Raw genomic sequence first — 18,836 nt, forward strand, 5'->3', positions numbered from 1 at the left:
TGACCACCGTGTCGAATTCACTAAAAACTGTTAGCTAAATTCTGTTTCTGCTCCATAGCCACAATTTTGTACGGGTAGGCAGTCTTCACTCATATGTGTTAAAGATTGTATCGAGTTATAAAGGCCGTTCTGTTGTCTTCCGAAGTTAAAAGCTAATGAGGGCTTCAGGAAGGTACCTACTTGTATTGAAGTATTTTCCATTAAATAGAATCTCAATATAGAGTCGTACTACCTGGCTTGACAGTGATGCCTTCGACTATTTATAGTTAACTTTCAAGTCGTAATTAACTGGTTTTTTATATAGATTTATATTTTTAGTAAATATATATTTATTAGAAACATGGATTTTTAATAAATTTTATACGGATTGTAAATAAGTTTCTTAAAAATTCTAGTCGTCCTCAGTACCTGTTGTGACATTACTTACTTTGGTCATTTTGGGGGCGGGGGGATCCTTTGCACTGATATAGTTCTTAGATAGTGAATTCTTTTGTTTGTAGTTTTTATGTAGATAATTATCTATTAGGTTTCATCACATACCTCACTTTAACTCTATTGCAAACCTCAAAAGCCATCCGATTTCGTCAACATGTATTGCGTATCACGAATACTCTATATGGCCCCAGTAATGCCCCTCCTTGAACATATAGTAAAAAAAAATTGAAACCTATATTTGGCGTCTCATACGGGGAGGTAAGCTAGAAAAATTGAGTAGGAAGATGTTCTTTCGTCCAAAGAAATCGGGAGGTCTTGGTGTTCCCGATTTTCAAAAAATGTGCCAAAATATGTTACCCGGATGACACTCGAATTGATAAACGGACCCCAAGTTTACTTTCAAATGACAATGAATTGGTTGCTTCCCGTACTAAATGAGCTTACTCCAACTAATTTGGAGACAAATGCCCCAGCTGTCATAAAAAATTTAGTCCAGATATTGAAGAACTGAAACTGAAAGGGCTTATCATGGCGGATAGCAAAGAATTAAAAATAGGATTACCTTATTCTTAACTCCCGAAGAGGAAAGTGGTGGGTGCCACGTAAAAGAAAAAAAACCATTAGTAAATCTTGAGAGTGCGTTCAGGAATCTGCATTCATTCTCAATGGAGCCAAAAGTAAAAGAGCTTATGTTTCAAGCGACACATATGATTTTTCCGTATTCAAATAAAATGTCACGTTTCTTGAAAAACGAAGACCAAAAGTGCTCCTTTTGTTTTGAAGTAGTGGATGAGGGTTTAGATCATCATCTATATCCACAGACTCAAATTTAGCCGACTGAGGAACATTTTTCTTGCAACACAAGAAACACGGGGTGAAAATTTCCAATATTTTCTATAATCCTCGTCATAAGGCTCCTCCACGGTTTCGAAAGCTGGTTGCTTTCTAGATTCCAAATTGGTTTTTGGTTTTGGCTCAGAGGTTGACGGATTCAATTTCTGGGATGCGTCGTATTTTTTTCGCAATTGAGGTGACACTAATGCCCTCAAACTGCAAGGCTGGCGCTCAATTACAGGGCTCTGATGAGGAGGAATGGCAGGCGCCCACGAGGTTCCCCGTTGTGGCACAGGGGGAGCAGAAGGTGAAAGTGGCAATGATGATTTACTAGTCACAATAGAATGTTTCAGTTGAAGTTTGAGTTTGTCAAGTTTAAAGAAAATAAAAGAATTTTTCAGTTTGTTTTTAATTTGAATGGAAGGTGCGGAATTAAGGTTCAAAGTGATGAAGAGTGGAAGAAGCTGGTGAAATTTGATATAAATTTGGGGATGGATGTAAAAAAGAAGAATTCTCTGTGTTATATTATTGATTATGTATGGAGTAGAAGTAGCCATTATGTGTGAAGTAGAAGAAAAAGAAAGAAAGTAGCAAGTTTGGAATAAGAGTCAAATTGAAAGAAAAATTGTATTGTTAAATTCAAGTGAGGAGTGGAGAAAATATTTTTGTGATTTTGAATTGTAAATGTAAATATGTTTGTGGGAAAAAAAGAAAAAGAAGTGAGAAAGAGAGTTTGACCTTCTGAGTGGGGGGGATGTATGAGTGGCAACAGCGTTGCCAATTATGATAATGGAAATTAGACTAAATATCTTTTCTTTTTTTTTTAATAGCAACCGAAAATCCAGAAAGGAGAAAATGGAAAGAAAAAGAAAGAAATGAAAATTAAAACTGGGACAATGTCGTTAATTCAGCTTATTCGGTTTGTCTATAATAGCGTGTTTATTTTGTGTAATTTAAAAATAAGCTAAATTAATGCTGTAATTGTGTGTGGGTGGGTAGGGGGGTAATAATTGTTTTTCTTTTTGTACTACTACTATTATTATTATTTTTAGTGGCCTCTTCGTAGAATTGGAATTAAAGAAAGTTTGTTACTTTATGTTGAAAAGTGGCCGCTGTAAGCGGGGAATTAAAAAAAGCCATCCGATCAGATGAGTTGCCATCCTAAAGATTGACGATATCCAATGACGTTGCGTGGAAGGGGCATTATCCAATCCAATTGTGGGCGGAGCTTTATCCAATTCAATGAGATTGCGCAAATTGCGCGGGCAGGCGAGTTTTGTTAGATCCTCAATGTAAATGAGGGTCACTTCAGCCAATGTGTTTTGCTGGGAGTGAGATATCTACATAAGCATTAATAATTTGTGATTTTTACTTACTGTACTATCTTTATTTAGCTTTCAAGAAAAAGACGCACTTTTGGTGGGCATGGAAGCTCTAGGATTTGCTCTGCTGGACTACCAACAGCCGAAAGGTCAAAAGTTCCTTACTGAAACCAAAGTTCACACTCTTGGAGCAAGACTATTGGCCAAAACAGCTAGGAAAACTCCTGAAATACTTACTTCAATTTTTAGTACTTTGGCTAATCTTCTTGTCCAAAGGACTGATTCAGATCAATACGTAGGTAGGTGAAGCTCACATTTGTTTAGCGTATTTATTATAATATGTCATGGAAAACTTAAATGTAAAAGTTGAACATATGTCTGTTTTTAATTAACATAGTAAATGTATATATTATTAGTAATAATTGCGGCTACCAATTTTTAGGAATGATAGAAGGTATTATCATTTAATTGTATGAAAAATGGTAGAAGTAATTAGGGTAGGATAGTTGCACCGTGGTTTCAGAGCTAGATTGTAATATTATCATTGTATTCAACATTTGTATTCAGCGACTTTCAACACAGTTAAATGCTAGCTTTGGTGAAAACCATTCCTTATAAATATTATAAACGAAAGTTTTGTGTGCATTTTTTTTTATTATTTAAGGTTATTATTTGCCACCTGTATTCATTTACCTTGTATGGTGGAAATAATCATAGGTCACGTGATTCAAGAAGCTGAGGCTTATGCAAACATTTTTTTTTTACTTTTGGCTAGAAGTTGAATTGCTTCATCCAAGTCTTCTTTTAAAATTTGGGTCTATAAATAAAATTGTCTTTTAGTCATTGCAGTAAAAGCATCTCGTTACAGAATACAGAAGGCAATCTGTTTTCTATTGCTATCCTGTGATTGAAAGTGTTAATTTTCAAGCGATTCAGATGCAGAGGTGGTTTTAGGGGAGGGAAAGAGGGTCACTTGCCTCGGGTGCAAACATTTTAGGGGCGCAAAATTTCAAGTAAATAATCTTTCAAATAAACAATAACAATTATAAAGATTTTGCTATTCCTGAAATTTTTTTATTATTAAAATAAAGCAGAGGACTTTGTTAATTAATGAAAATAATTAATAAAATGCTATCGTATTAATAAAATAAAAGAATCAATAACTTAAATAATAAATTAAAAATCTGTTGAAATTTGACCTGGAAATTCGCGGGAGACTGGGGTGGGGCTAATTAAGACTTTGCCTGTGGCGCAAAAGAGACTAGAACCGCCACTATTCAGATGTCCAAATGCGTCTATTCAGTTGTTTGCATGTTTAGATATTTTATTGTTGATGCATTTAATTTGCTTTTAGCTACTGTTGTCACCTGCCATATATTTAAATGTAGACGAAGACCGTACTGCCTTTCCATCATACAAAGCAAGAGAAGACTATAAGAAATTTAGACAGTGAATAACACAGTGAATATGCTGCAACTGTTGTATTCAAGCAGGTGGCAACCTGAATAAAAAAAAATAAAACAAACTTATTCAAAAAATCTCATCCATAAAAGAATTTTGACACTAAAATAATAAAATAAATTTTCAAAAAATCTAAAGTGTAAAATCATAAACCAAATACCGAGCAGTTGCGAAACTTGTTACGTTGGTAGAATTCACCAAAAATTAGAAAAATGATTATACCAACACAAAGGAATTATAGGAAAAACAGCAAATACTGATTTGCTGCAAAATCTGTTGTATTCAAGCAGGTTGCCACCTGCTTGAATACAACAGTTGTAGCATATTCACTGTGTTATTCACTGCCTAAATTTCTTATTGTCTTCTAAAAAAAAATAAAACAAACTTATTCAAAAAATCTCATCCATAAAACGAATTTTGACACTAAAATAATAAAATAAATTTTCAAAAAATTTAAAGCGTAAAATCATAAACCAATTACCGTGCAGTTGCGAAACTTGTTACGTTGGTAGAATTCACCAAAAATTAGAAAAATGATTGTACCAACACAAAGGAATTATAGGAAAAACAGCAAATACTGATTTGCTACAAAATCTGTTGTATTCAAGCAGGTTGCCACCTGCTTGAATACAACAGTTGTAGCATATTCACTGTGTTATTCACTGCCTAAATTTCTTATTGTCTTCTAAAAAAAAATAAAACAAACTTATTCAAAAAATCTCATCCATAAAACGAATTTTGACACTAAAATAATAAAATAAATTTTCAAAAAATTTAAAGCGTAAAATCATAAACCAATTACCGTGCAGTTGCGAAACTTGTTACGTTGGTAGAATTCACCAAAAATTAGAAAAATGATTATACCAACATAAAGGAATTATAGGAAAAACAGCAAATTCTGATTTGCTGCAAAATCTGTTGTATTCAAGCAGGTTGCCACCTGCTTGAATACAACAGTTGTAGCATATTCACTGTGTTATTCACTGCCTAAATTTCTTATTGTCTTCTAAAAAAAAAATAAAACAAACTTATTCAAAAAATTTAAAGCGTAAAATCATAAACCAAATACCGTGCAGTTGCGAAACTTGTTACGTTGGTAGAATTCACCAAAAATTAGAAAAATGATTATACCAACACAAAGGAATTATAGGAAAAACAGCAAATTCTGATTTGCTGCAAAATCTGTTGTATTCAAGCAGGTTGCCACCTGCTTGAATACAACAGTTGTAGCATATTCACTGTGTTATTCACTGCCTAAATTTCTTATTGTCTTCTAAAAAAAAATAAAACAAACTTATTCAAAAAATCTCATCCATAAAACGAATTTTGACACTAAAATAATAAAATAAATTTTCAAAAAATTTAAAGCGTAAAATCATAAACCAAATACCGTGCAGTTGCGAAACTTGTTACGTTGGTAGAATTCACCAAAAATTAGAAAAATGATTATACCAACACAAAGGAATTATAGGAAAAACAGCAAATTCTGATTTGCTGCAAAATCTGTTGTATTCAAGCAGGTTGCCACCTGCTTGAATACAACAGTTGTAGCATATTCACTGTGTTATTCACTGCCTAAATTTCTTATTGTCTTCTTAAAAAAAAATAAAACAAGCTTATTCAAAAAATCTCATCCATAAAACGAATTTTGACAATAAAATAATAAAATAAATTTTCAAAAAATTTAAAGCGTAAAATCATAAACCAAATACCGTGCAGTTGCGAAACTTGTTACGTTGGTAGAATTCACCAAAAATTAGAAAAATGATTATACCAACACAAAGGAATTATAGGAAAAACAGTAAATTCTGATAATTGTTCACGAGGCTTTAATAACTTTAAGCTACCACACTTTTGAAAACCCCACCCGTTTTGTACCTTTATTTGGACTTTATTGACCTTGCCTGAGGGTGGCACCATCTATATACGACATATATATAATAATATAGGTGGCTCTTGTGCCGTTGAGGCTGCAGATCATCTGGAAAGTCTAGCTGTATATTTGTGCTAGATCAAATCAAATACCCTAGGAAATTCATATACTGCTGAATGAAGTTGCTCACTGACTACTAATTGGTGTGATGAAAACGCTCATTAAAATTAGGCTTTATCCATTTTCACCACTAGCGCCATCTACCTTCATTCTTTTAAACGAACTTGGACTGCTGAAGGCTCCGCCAGGATTCATTACTCTGTACGGACAGAAAAGAAGAAGGTGGTGCGGGAAAAGAGCTGGAATACGAGTTAAAACTAGACAAAGGGATCACCCCAGTAAAACGATTGAGACAATTGTCTCTGCCAGAACGCCCAATTGCCAACAACAAAGAGACAGGCTCTACAGAGAAGTAAACGTTTACATGGGTCTGGGCAGACCCATGCCCAGAAAGCTCTAGGCTGTTCCCACCAACTCTGTCTCCCATCGCGTACAATGCAAAGAAGTCGTTTCCCACATTCGTGCTTTGTAACGCCCGTTCTCTTTGCAATAAAACAGATGAGATTGACGTAGTATTATGGCAGAACAATGTTGCCATTGCAGCACCAGTTATGCCCTATATCTCAGAACTAGACAAGCTTTCTGCGACCAGAGACTAGTAGCCAGAGGGAGTAGCCCTTTACATTGACTCCTAAAGAAATACTTGACTCCTGCGCAGATGATGGTGAAGTTGTGTTCGATGAGATGACAACCTGTATGATCCTGGTGAAGGTGAAAGTAAACAGTTCTGCTTATCCCTACTTCCACCCAAACTCATTCGAGAATACGCCCCCTTCATTGCGAAACCACACGCAGTGCTAATAAACCTGTGCTTTCGTATTGGGATCCTTCCAGCTGTTTGGAAGAAAGCTTACGTTAAAGTAATTCCGAAGGTTACTAACTCTGAGAGCTGTGACGAACTTAGACCTATTTCGCAAACACCCTACCTGGTAAAAGTGACCGAGACCATGATCATGAGGGTCTTACTGGACCAAATCAAGGAGTCCATCGACCAGATACAATGCGGCAGACTGAAAGACTGTAATACATCAGTGTACCTAGTGCGGATGTACGAAAATCTCCTCAAGTGGGTCGAAAACTGTCACAGTCTTGTTGACCATGGGGCCATGGACTTCCGAAAGGCCTTTGATTTAATCAATCACATTGTAGCTGCCCTTAATGTCAAGCTAATGAAGGATAAGAAAAAGACTCTTACGCTTGTGTTAGACTTTCTCAGTCAGAGGATGCAGCGTGTGTTTGCTCTCTACGAAGGTGATAATAATTCCGAATTGTCCTCATCCACCTGTAGAGCCCCTCAAGGCACTAAGCTTGAAGCTATCGTATTCTTGACTGTAATTAACTTCCTCATAGCTGACTATGATGATTGCTACAAGTTCGTGGACGACCTGTCATCTATCCTGAAACATTTAGTACAAAACAGTGTTGTGGCGCCACAATTCAGTTCAAATTTTTCAGTGTTGTCACAAAAGAGTGTGCGGAGCTAAATCTTGAGAATAATCGGAACAAGTCGTACGCTTTAACCCGCTAAAAAGGGATGTTATGGAACCAAATGTTCCATTCCCTCTAACAAGCAGTATCAAGATCCTTGGAGTTACTTTCTCCAATGACTTCAGCTTTGCCGCACATATCGAAAACGTGGTTAAAAGTGCAAATGCTAGTCTACAGACTTTAAACGGTATGCGTAGGTTCAGTGCGAACACAGAGAGTATTAAGAGTATTAACACAGAGAGTACCTAATGCACGTCCGCCCCATTCTGGAATATACGTGCCCTGTTTGGGTGCCTTCAGCACTTAGAACAGTGTATCTTTGTCAGGAGTTTGAATCGGTTCAGAAGCGAGCGGTATCGATTGTCTTAGGTCGCCGTGATATCCCCTACGAAAAGGCCCTGGAAGTGCTAGGACTGCCGTCACTACAAATCCGTATGAAACTCTGATACTGAGTTCTGGAAAGTTGTTGCTTTCTAAAACTCTTCACCGTGACATTCTACTTGATCAACTTCTACCATCAAGAACGAGAAAACAAGATAAGTTAGTTCCCGTTAAAGCAAGAAAAAACCGATATGGTAATTCTTTCGTCCCGGTATGCGTCGATATGTACGATGACAGTTAATGTTTATGGTTTGATTTATATTTACAAGTCTAGTTTGATTTTAAATATGTTGTAAAGAAACGTAAATCAGCGACAGCTGCCAAGTTTTTGCTATTAAACCTATCTACTACTACTGCGTTAACTATGACCTAGGAATATAAAAAAAAAGTTAGGAAGTAAGTGAAGTTAGGGAAAATTTAAATGATAATACATCCCTCAATAGAGACTTGGGCATGTACACAGGGTAAAATATTGCCATAAAAAAAATTTTAAATTGTTAACAATTCGGACAGCATGAATGTATATCTCTCTTGCCTGAATGTGTGTGAGTTGAGGAGGCTAAGAAATCTTTCAAAATTTATTTTATCATTTTTTAATTTATTTTATCGATGAGATTATTTTTTTTGTAAGTTTGTTTTCTTTTGATTTGTTTGTAATCTCCCCGATGACTGTTGCAATGTAACGAAATACCCGCTTAGGTTGTATTCGTTTCTCTATTCACTGCATTCACAAATTTCTTCATTGTCATCTCTTGTTTTGTGTGCATTATATTTGTTCTAATTTTAATTTTGTCGTTTCATTAGAATTACTTGCACCACATCTCCAGAAAGTTTTTTTTTTTACTTTTTTGGATGAAAATGCTTTTTCCCGACTTCAAGCTCATGCGAATACTTATTTTAAGATTTCTTAAACGAATTCAAAAATCATAGCAAAAAATAAAAAGGGTATAAACCTAGATTAGGGGCTATTAAGAAGGAAACATGTTAAGAAAACAATTCTTATTTCATAATATGCAGAATAATTTTAGTTAACGCAAGAATAGTGGCACGTGACATCTATCTTAAAAAAATTTGCGCTTCTATAGATTTACTTTTACCTAGTAATTCCTGTGTTTCAGACGCATTGGCTCACATCCAGTGCGTTACTTGACCATTTTCATTACCGATGCTTCCAGTATCCATCTGTAAGTGACATCTATTTTTCTAAAATTTTGGGCTTCTATAGATGTATTTTTACCTAGTAGTTTCTGTGTTACAGACGCATTGGCTCAGATTTGCTTACATACTGAGATGTATATTAGTCGAGTTCATTTGGAAGAAATTCTGCAAGTTACCGTCCGGCTTCCTGTGGAGAAGGGGTGTACGATTATGTCAAGTCTCTTCCCTGTAATGCGAATCAACAAAGACATTAGAGACATGGTCTTAATGACAATGAGGAAATATCTTGCGTCTAGGTAATTTCTGCTTCTTTCATTTTATGCCTTTAATTTTCGGAGTAGGAACACTTTAGGAATTTATTTTTTCTAAATGAGATTATATCAGTCACTGATTCGTGATTATCGTCAGCATTTTCTGTTTTTGTGCTGGAAGTAGACTTTCTTGACCCAAGTATACTATAAGCAACTATAGTTAACTTGCCCTAACAACTAAGCAACTATAATTGATTTTACCTGCTTTCTCTCTAGTGGAGAACGGAGGTTCCTCACCCAATTGCTGGATATGCAATGTGTTCTCTCATGTGTTGCTACAATGTTACCGAAAGTAAATACAATTTATAGTTTATTAGTCTAAGGGCTTTTTGAATGATAAAAGTTTACTTCTAACTTTTTATTGTATTAATTGTAGAATTTTTCACGCAAGGCTGTTTGGAATATAGAACTTGATTTTTCAGGAAATTTGAAATCAGTGAACAGAGAGAACCGTTATTCTTTCTGTATAGGGAGTATGAGACAGAAATAGAGGGAAGCCGGAGATGAACACTTGATGAATAGATAGATGAACTTTTTGGCTTATTAGTTACCAGCGATTGCATGTAGAATTTTTATTTATTTGCATCGATTATTTTTTATGTTTAAAATTTCTTTCATTTAGAAAATGGTGTCAAATAACCTCTTTGTTGCTATCCCCCCACCATATTTTTTAAGGTCTAATAGTCCCTAGTTATATATACGGATGATGAAAATGCAACCTTTCCCTCTCTGAAATCGAAGTATAGCCAATACCGTAACTATAGCTGTTGACCAGATTTATTGTACAAATTCCACAAGGTCACATAATAATTAGGCTGATCTAACATAACTATGAAACACCTATCCTCCCTCTCTCTCACACAGAGGTCAGGTCAGGTGTAAAAGGTAAAATATTTACATATATGAGAAAGGTGTTACATCCCACCAAGTTTGCTTGGGACCAGAAGTATTCTGGTAGGCGTTCTTGTAATTAGAATTTAGTAACCTCCCTCCCCATCTCTCACGGAGGTAAAATCGATCCCGAGCTCCCAAAAAGTATAAATAGGACACTCACTGTTGCTTCTGACTAAGTTTGGTTAATACCCAACAACCTCCTTTGGTAGATGCCCTAATGACTGTAAACAGGTACTTTTACCCCCCCCCCCCCCTACCACAGAGGTCAGGCCAACCCTGGACACCAAAAAGAAAATCTAATAGAATAGTCATTACCTCTCATCCAGTTTTGTTGAGGTTCAACAACCTCTTCTGGTTGATATCCTGATGATAAGAATACATGGACTTCCTCTAACTATAATATGAAAAAAACTTCGTTTTCTTAAAGAGTTAAAGAGGCTGCGTCCCAAAGTCGAACCTTAAAACGTACAGGAATTAGGAGAGGGGGCAGCCCCCCAACTGCCTCTCCTAATTCCTGTACGTTTTAAGGTTCGACTTTGGGACGCAGCCTCTTTAACTCTTTAAGAAAACGAAGTTTTTTTCATATTATTTCTGTACGTTTTTCTACAATCCATGGTGGATGTAATTTAATAATTCCTGTACTCCTCGTACAGGAATTAGGACTGCCTCTCCTAATTCCTGTACGTTTTAAGGTTCGACTTTGGGACGCAGCCTCTTTAACTCTTTAAGAAAACGAAGTTTTTTTCATATTTTGTGAAAAAAACGCCCGATAAGGGACTTGAACCCTTGACCTTAGGATTAAAAGTCCCACGCTCTACCGACTGAGCTAACCGGGCATGTTTGAAGCCGAAATACCTGCATGTGTATAAATATAACTTTTAAGAATTTCAAAAATTAACATGGGCTCTTATGGGGAAATGGGTTTCCCCATAAAATTCCAGGAAAATTACTCGGAGAATTCCGCGTCGAATGAGTCTTCGTACACCCAGATCTGATGTCGGCTGTGACCTGTAGGCGTGGCGCAAAAAAAAAGAAAATGAACATTAAGTGGTTATGCGTGGTTTCTGGAAAACAGGGAAGGAGTATCGGATCGAGCTGAAATTTCGCGGATAAGCTCCTGGGCCCTAGGGGACCTTAAGTTGTGAATTTCAGCCCGATCGGACAACGTTAAAGGGGGGGGGGGGGGGTTGGGTGGTCGAAACTTTCGGTCAGATTTTCCCCATGAAGGAAAGGTCGGAGGGGGATGAAATTTGGCAGGTTTCTTAGTTGGAGCTCGGGCTACGAAATGCATCCCTCCCCATCCCTCTGCGACCACTGGAACCGAAGATCGCTTAACATTGTCGTAGTTCGCCTCTTTAAAGAGGCACGAGTGTGCCTCCTTGACAGAGGGTAAGGAAACAGCTTTGCCGCTGGTGGTTCGGCCTTGTGCTACTGTGCCCTGACGATGGGTAAGTACTATTACTATTATACTATACGACAATGGTGGTCGAATCACTGCCTTATATAGATGCCCGACTTTCCCCACCATTCTCTGGCACTAGATTAGGGAATTTGTGGGTTTTCCTCACCTTCCTTGTAGTCTACAGTGGGCTTTCCAGCTCAAGTGGTGATCAAATATGATTACCAAATATTTCACCTATTTCTTGAATGATATTGGGTAACCAAACATCATTAAAGTGAAAGAAGCATTCCAATTTCTTTTATTACTGATTGCTACCGCTTCACTATTCTTAGGAACGAAGCACCGATTATGTTTTATTGCTCATATATGAATAGTATTGAGCATTCGCTGTCCTAATTCAGAAAGCCGTTTCAGGAATTGGCATATGCCGTGGTGTACCCAAAGTGCCGTTGTAATAGACTCAAAGACTGTTCATGACAAGGTTTCACATAAACAAAGAACTCACTCTTTCTTAAGGGAAGCCTTTCAGAATAGCCCTTTTTCGTGCAGCCTTTCAGAATAGCTTTCTGTGGCTTCATTTTTTTAGTTTAGGAGCATTATTGCCTACGTCGTGACCCGGTTTTTGACCAATGATCAGTTTTTGAATATATGGGAATTCAAAGTTTTTGTAATTTTGTCGATTTTTTCTTCATCCATGGATCATTCCATGGGTTCAAAAGTGGTATTATGTAACATCCCTTTATATATGTCTAAGGCATGAAATATGCCTAAGGAATATTGAAATATGAAATATGAAACATAAGAAATGTGCCTAAGGCATATTCTTTTATTCCCATTATATGCTCTGTACGCCATACCACTAGGTGCACAGCTGTTTCTGTAGAGCTTTTGGTTCCAAAACTGTTTTTTTCAACTAATCAAATAATCTAACAAGCATACAACTACCACGAATCAACATCAATGAATAAATGAAACTCAAAACGGACAGAAAATACAATAGATAACCGATTCAAATTCTAAACGAGCAATTTAACACGAGTAGGGTTCAATATCCCTATGCTTTCTAAATGTCGGAATATTATTTGCACTTTACTGAAAAAAATTCAAATGAATGTGCATTTTCAGTTTAATATACCTATGCTGATATTTATTCTTTAAAATATCAATTAATTTTTGATTTCTTAAAGTTATAAAAGTGAAAACATTAAGAAGAATTTTTTCAGTGAAGTGCAAATTATATTCTGGCTTTTAGAAAGCATAAGGGTTTGAACCCTACTCATGTTAATTTCTGCTCGTTTTGGGTTTCATTTATTTATTGATGCTTATTTGTGGTAGCTGTATGCTTGGTAGATTATTTGATTCTGTTTTTGTTCATTTTTGGTTTATTGGAGTTATTTACTTTTTTTGGTAAACTTATTTTGTGGAAAGAGTTTTAATTAATTTCTGTTCGTTTTATATTGACATAGTCTTTTTTCAGGGAAGAATAAAATAATAGTTTTGAAACTTTCTGGTTTTTCTTTAAGAATTTGTAGTTTGGCATGCTGTTTGCATGCTGAAAAAAACTATTTCAGCAACTTTTAACTACATAAACCCTTTTAAAAATCATGACACAAATAGTAGTGTTTAATTTAGTCATATACATCCTCTAGTTGGTTTGATAAGTAAAACTTAATACCATTCCCAAACATTATATCTATACTCTTTCACAATCTGGATATTCTTACACTCTTTTGATTTAGTAAAATGTTAATAGCGGAAGTAGTAATAGAAATAGCCCCGAAAGTTTGAGCTTAATACCCTCAGTTATTCTTGGTATATTGCTGAGATGTCTTATTGACATACAACAGTGCGTTTTGATTTAATTTTAAAGCACATTTTGTTTTTAAGCATAATGGGCAAATTACATAACTGGGTGGTTGAGCTACCCAGTAACTCTAGAGATATAGTTACTAGACTGCTCAGCTATGCTGAGCAATATGGATGTCTTAAAATGTTGATTGGAAGTGTCTGGAAAACTATGAGCTAAAGAGAAGGGCTGATTGCCCTCCAATCAATTTTGACTCTTAAGAGGGCACTAGAGCTTTTAATTTATATTCAAATTAGCTCCTTCAAAATATCAATGATATTGCTAGCTATGATAGAGCATCACTGCCCATGTTCTTATACGCCCAATGTTGCTTATTTGCGCTTTTAGTACTTGCATGCATATAGTTTATCCGTTTAATTGAAACCCCCCTAAACGTTCCCTGAAAGTTTCAACTTAATACCATTGGTGTCGTTAGTTACAGTGACCGTAGAAACAGCATTAAGTGTATACACAGAGTGTCATGTGGCTAGTTCAAAATCCGCAACCTATGAAGGTATGAAGGTGATATTTTCAGAGAATATTTCTGTTGTATGGATGACAACCTACCATCCGAATACAGTTTGTTAAAAGGGCATATCAGCAATATCTTAGAAATAGTTTTGTGTGTGAAATTAAAACTTACAACGCTTGTTGTAGGGGGTGTTGAACTAACCAAAAGACCAAATTTGCATCATGATACTGCTGCTTTTACTCCTACAGCTACTACTACTGCTACTATTATTACTACTGCTAAATCGCTATCTTGTAATTTCAATCAAATGCTTTTGGTGAAAAGAGGGGTTGTTTGGGGGGGGGCTAAATGCCCTCCATTACTTTTGACGCTTAAAAAGGAATAAGAATTTCCCATTTCAAACCAAATGAGCTTCTTCGAAAGTTAAATAACCATCCCTTCCATAAAAACCTTAAATGCCTCGCGGCATGCTTACAACCTTCGCCCCTAGACTCTGGTCGCTTTAAAAAATGGCTTTACAAAAGGCCACGTTTAACAAAATGGCTATTTCAAAATTTTGATTGGATGTGTTTGGGAAAATGGTCGGCGTGGGAGTGGGTTAGTTGCCCTCCAATCACTTTTGACTATTAAAAAGGGCACTAGCCCTCTCAATTTTCATTCAAATGAGCCCTTTTTGAAGTTTCTACGAGAATACCTTCTATAAAAAACCTTATATGCCCCCGGGGCATAACTTACAACCCTTGCTCTGAGGCCTGTGGGAGGGGGGCTGTATCATCCTCGAAGAAATAAGTTCACGTTCTTTCAACTATGTTAAACCAAATAACTGTCTCAAAATTTTGATTGAATGTGTCCAAGGAAACGGTAGGCCTGGGAGGGGCGTTAGTTGCCCTCCAATCACTTTTGACGATTAAGAAGGGCAATAGCCCTTCAATTTCCAATCGAATGAACCCTTTCTAAAGTTTCTACGACAACTCCTTCGATACGAAGTGCTCTGGTCTAAACAAAAACCAAAAAAAAAGAATAACAAATAATACATTTTGCCAACATCGTTCTTTACTTAGGCAGCGTTCTTTACTTAGGCTTTACATTGCGCTGCCTATAATCATAGGAATGTAGCTCAAAGGGAGACTTGTCTTAGCAATCCCAAAATAATGGGATTGCGTCTTACCCGTCCTTTTTGGAGCATAGCTGGATAATCCATAGGCACCAAGGGCTTTAACTTTTCAAAAATTATCCACATCTTTTTTGACCCAGTCAACCTTTAAACCTGTGGCACCAGCCTATCTACCATTTAGGGGTCTATTTTATAAGCTGGCTTAAGCGTAATGACTGCTGTGTCGTTTATATGGACCTCAAGCATGCGGTTCAGGGTTTCCTCCGGACCCATTGTGGGAGTTCCAGCTTCCTACATGACACTCTATAGATGGACCCGGATGTACTTCTTTTGGGTCTTTAGCAGCTTAATACTATTTTCTTCTGACTCTAATGTCACAGACATTTTTCCGTGAGATTGTTTTGTTCTCCTTATAGAAATTGTTTATCTCCTTAAGAAATTTTAGACCTTCCGAATATATATCCTAATTACCTCGGTCATTTGTCCGAATTACGATTCTAAGTAGTATTCCTACAATTTTTTCCTTTGACTTAAATCTGAAGTCCGCCAACTATTTATTTGATCCTCTTTTTCTATTGCTTTGAAGGCGGCTGCTTGTATGAAAGTACTTTCCATGCTTTCTGTAAGTCTTTCTATCTCTCGGTCTAAGCTCCCTTCAGTTTTTACCTGGTTGAAAATGTACATTATCAAGCTTCTTAGTCAGCGCTTCACTGTAGGTGTAGGTTGATTGAATGTGTCCGAGGAAACGGTAGGCGTGGGAGGGGCGTTAGTTGCCCTCCAATCACTTCCGCTTCACTGTAGGTGAACTAATCAGTTTTTCTTGTTTCTCTTTTAAGTTTTTCTTTTGGTCCAAAAATGACGGAATATCACCCACCGTTCTCGAACCTAAATACCATGTTGGAGGAAATAAAAATTTTATATCTAGCACCTCTTTCCTTCTTCTTGTTTTTCAAGTGTCTTTTGAACCATGCTTAGATTCTCTGCTTTTACATAATGCAGAAGCTAATCCATCCTTTCATTTGTATTCGAGCTTCCACATTACGTTTGTATTACATGATAATACTATAGAGGATATTTCGCTTCGAAAAATTTTAACCGGTTTCTTTACCTTCATTGGTGTCACAGTGTCATTGTGTACATATATACTGAGCTAAATACCACGCGTTCAACCCTTACTATATTTTTAGTCGTTATAGGTACAGCATCCACAGATCAGTAAATGAATAATTTCCAAATGTGTAAGTTTTTGGATTAGTAAATGCACATTCTAGCTCTAGCACGCGAGCAATGCTTACCTTGTTATGTGTACGGAGTTTGGTGTCCTTCTTCTTCACTTGGTCCAATCAATGATCCAGTGTTCCTGCACCAGCGTTGTAAACGTTTGTCTTATCGCCGTTAAGCTGCCTGGTTATGATACTAATTGATTTACCTGCTATTCAGTTCCTTCGCCTCACTTGGTCGCATTGAGAAAAACACTGAAAGTAGTGAAGAAGGTCCCGCCTTGTCACTCATTAAGGGAGGAGGGGGATGGCAGTATCTTGCTTTGTGTTGGAGGGCTTTGGTGCTCTCTCATAAAGTGATTTGAGAAGCATATGTCCCCTCATACAATTTGGGAGTCGGAAATGAAGCTCCTCAGTTTCTTCAACCTGGAACCATTGTTAATAGCTGAGTGAGGATATCTTACATCTCCCTTGACATGAGACCTGGTTAAACTTATTTTCCTTGGCTTCAGGAACCCGGTTGCAGGCAGCCGTAAGTCAGACTAGCCTTCCCAGTGGACCGCAACAGGGGGTCCTTCACACAGAAACTTTTCTTAGGAGGCGCATCGCCTGGTGCCTGTGCCAGGCATCCCAGGTGCCATTTATCGACTCCTTTACCCATGCCGGCAATTTTAGTCCTAACTTTCGTCCCTTACTTAGTCCCCCATTTTATCGTCCAGTGTATCTGTAACACGCTGTTCGTTATCATCTTTCAAATTTTCGCCACGACCACCCTCCTCCCTAATTAGGATAAGTTTTGCATTCTCCGCAAAGCATGTTTTTCCGTGGCCGTCAGGGTAGGATTTCCCTTTCCTTTTAATCTCTTGCTTTTCTTTTGCACCATAATTCTGCTACAACGCTAACAGCCGCTAACAACACTAGTCACAATCACTTAGTCTTCAAGTCTTCTCTAGTGGTGTCCAGATGCTTATTGAAGCTTTCTACGCTCCTTTAGAGAGCACCATCCATAGGTTTCAGACTAGATTAGGCAAGTAGTTCTTGACTTTCAGAGGTTTTGTTCACCCACCTTTTGTCGGCCGTCGGTAGTGCTCTATCCATTGAAGTGGTACTTACGATAGAACGCTCTTCTCTGACTTCGTGTTGCTTCTTTAGGGATATATTTCCCTGCCGTGTGCAAGGCGTTTAGCACGTTCAGAAGGAATGTTCCCCCCGGGCATACCTTCTGTTTCTGTTTCAAATACCCCTTGTTTCTGTGTCCCTTCCTACTCCTTAAAGGACTGAGTCTGAGGTGCTTTCTCTCTCATGAGTTTAGACTCAGATGAATTACCATCAAGCAAAACGTCTGAGCCCATATTTATACCTTCTGGGGAAGGAGAGTCCATTATCTTAACAAGCAAATAATCATCACAAATTTGTGTCATTACAATTTAATAATCATCCTCCCAGACCTTAAGTTTCTGGCGTCCCATTTTTGTATTTTGAATAGGAAACACTGGTGTGGGGGAGGGGTATAGCTTCAGTCCCATCCCATGAAGTAACCATTTCTTTTTAATACTTATTTATGACCTCTTCCGAGCCCATTTGAACACGTCCTGCTTTTCCTAGATTATCAGCTCCAGAAATTGTAAGTTAGGAATTAATCATAGTAACTGTTATTGTTAATCTGTAAAACTTGGCCTAAATATCTTAACCTTCAATTCATTATAGCCCTAGAGAATGGGATTGGACCATATTTTTCTCGTAGCTTAGTCTTTTAGGCAATCATCTAGGATATCTTTAGATGATTCCTCTGAATACATTAACATGACCTCCGGATATCAGCATCGGGTCTTCAGATGTTGATATCCTCGGTTTAGCCTCCGTTCTGGTTTGCCAGCCAGTGCATATTGATAACTTGTGAGATTATTCTTCAAATGATGGGGAGCATCCTGCTTTGCTAAAATAGGCTGTGACTCCAGTGCGTTTTGGCAGACATAGGCCCAGGCAAAACTAAGTTTCCTTCACTGTGTCCTCTTTCTTAGAATATATCCAAAATCAGGTCCCACAACAAAACAAATCGCTAAATACCATTAGTCTGTCCAAGCTTGTTGGCGTATCTATATGTGTACCGCCTCATGGCCAGATACTGGGCAGGGCGGCCAGTGTCTTGGCTACAAATGGAATTAGGAATAGAAGTTCCTTTTTGTGGTTATGTGAGACGTGCTTCACTACTCTTAGGGACAGGACGTGAAGGTTGTTCGCACTGCTACTTAGTACTGCCCTCGCAAAAAAAATATATTTTGCATAGGAAGCACTGGGTTGGGGGGGGAGGGGTAGAGCTTTACTCTCATCTCCTGAAGTGACCATTTCTTTTTAATACTTATTTATGACCTCTTCCGAGCCCATTTGAACACGTCCTTCTTTTCGTCGATTCTCAGTTCCAGAAATTATAAGTTAGGAATTAATCAGAGTAACTATTATTGTTCATCTGTAAAACTTGGCCTAAATATCTTAACCTTCAATTCA

General features: G+C 37.2%; 1 protein-coding gene across 1 annotated transcript in view; it reads left to right on the forward strand.

Annotated features, from left to right (window-relative positions):
• Positions 1-18,836, forward strand: part of LOC136032741 (uncharacterized) — a gene marked incomplete in the record, with an annotated part of 107,569 nt that overhangs the window by 43,390 nt on the left and 45,343 nt on the right. The window contains 2 exon segments of the mRNA XM_065713076.1: positions 2,664-2,890; positions 9,173-9,368. Coding sequence (XP_065569148.1) covers positions 2,664-2,890; positions 9,173-9,368 — 423 coding nt within the window.

Source organism: Artemia franciscana, chromosome 11, assembly GCF_032884065.1.
Source record: "Artemia franciscana chromosome 11, ASM3288406v1, whole genome shotgun sequence".
NCBI lineage: Eukaryota > Metazoa > Arthropoda > Branchiopoda > Anostraca > Artemiidae > Artemia > Artemia franciscana.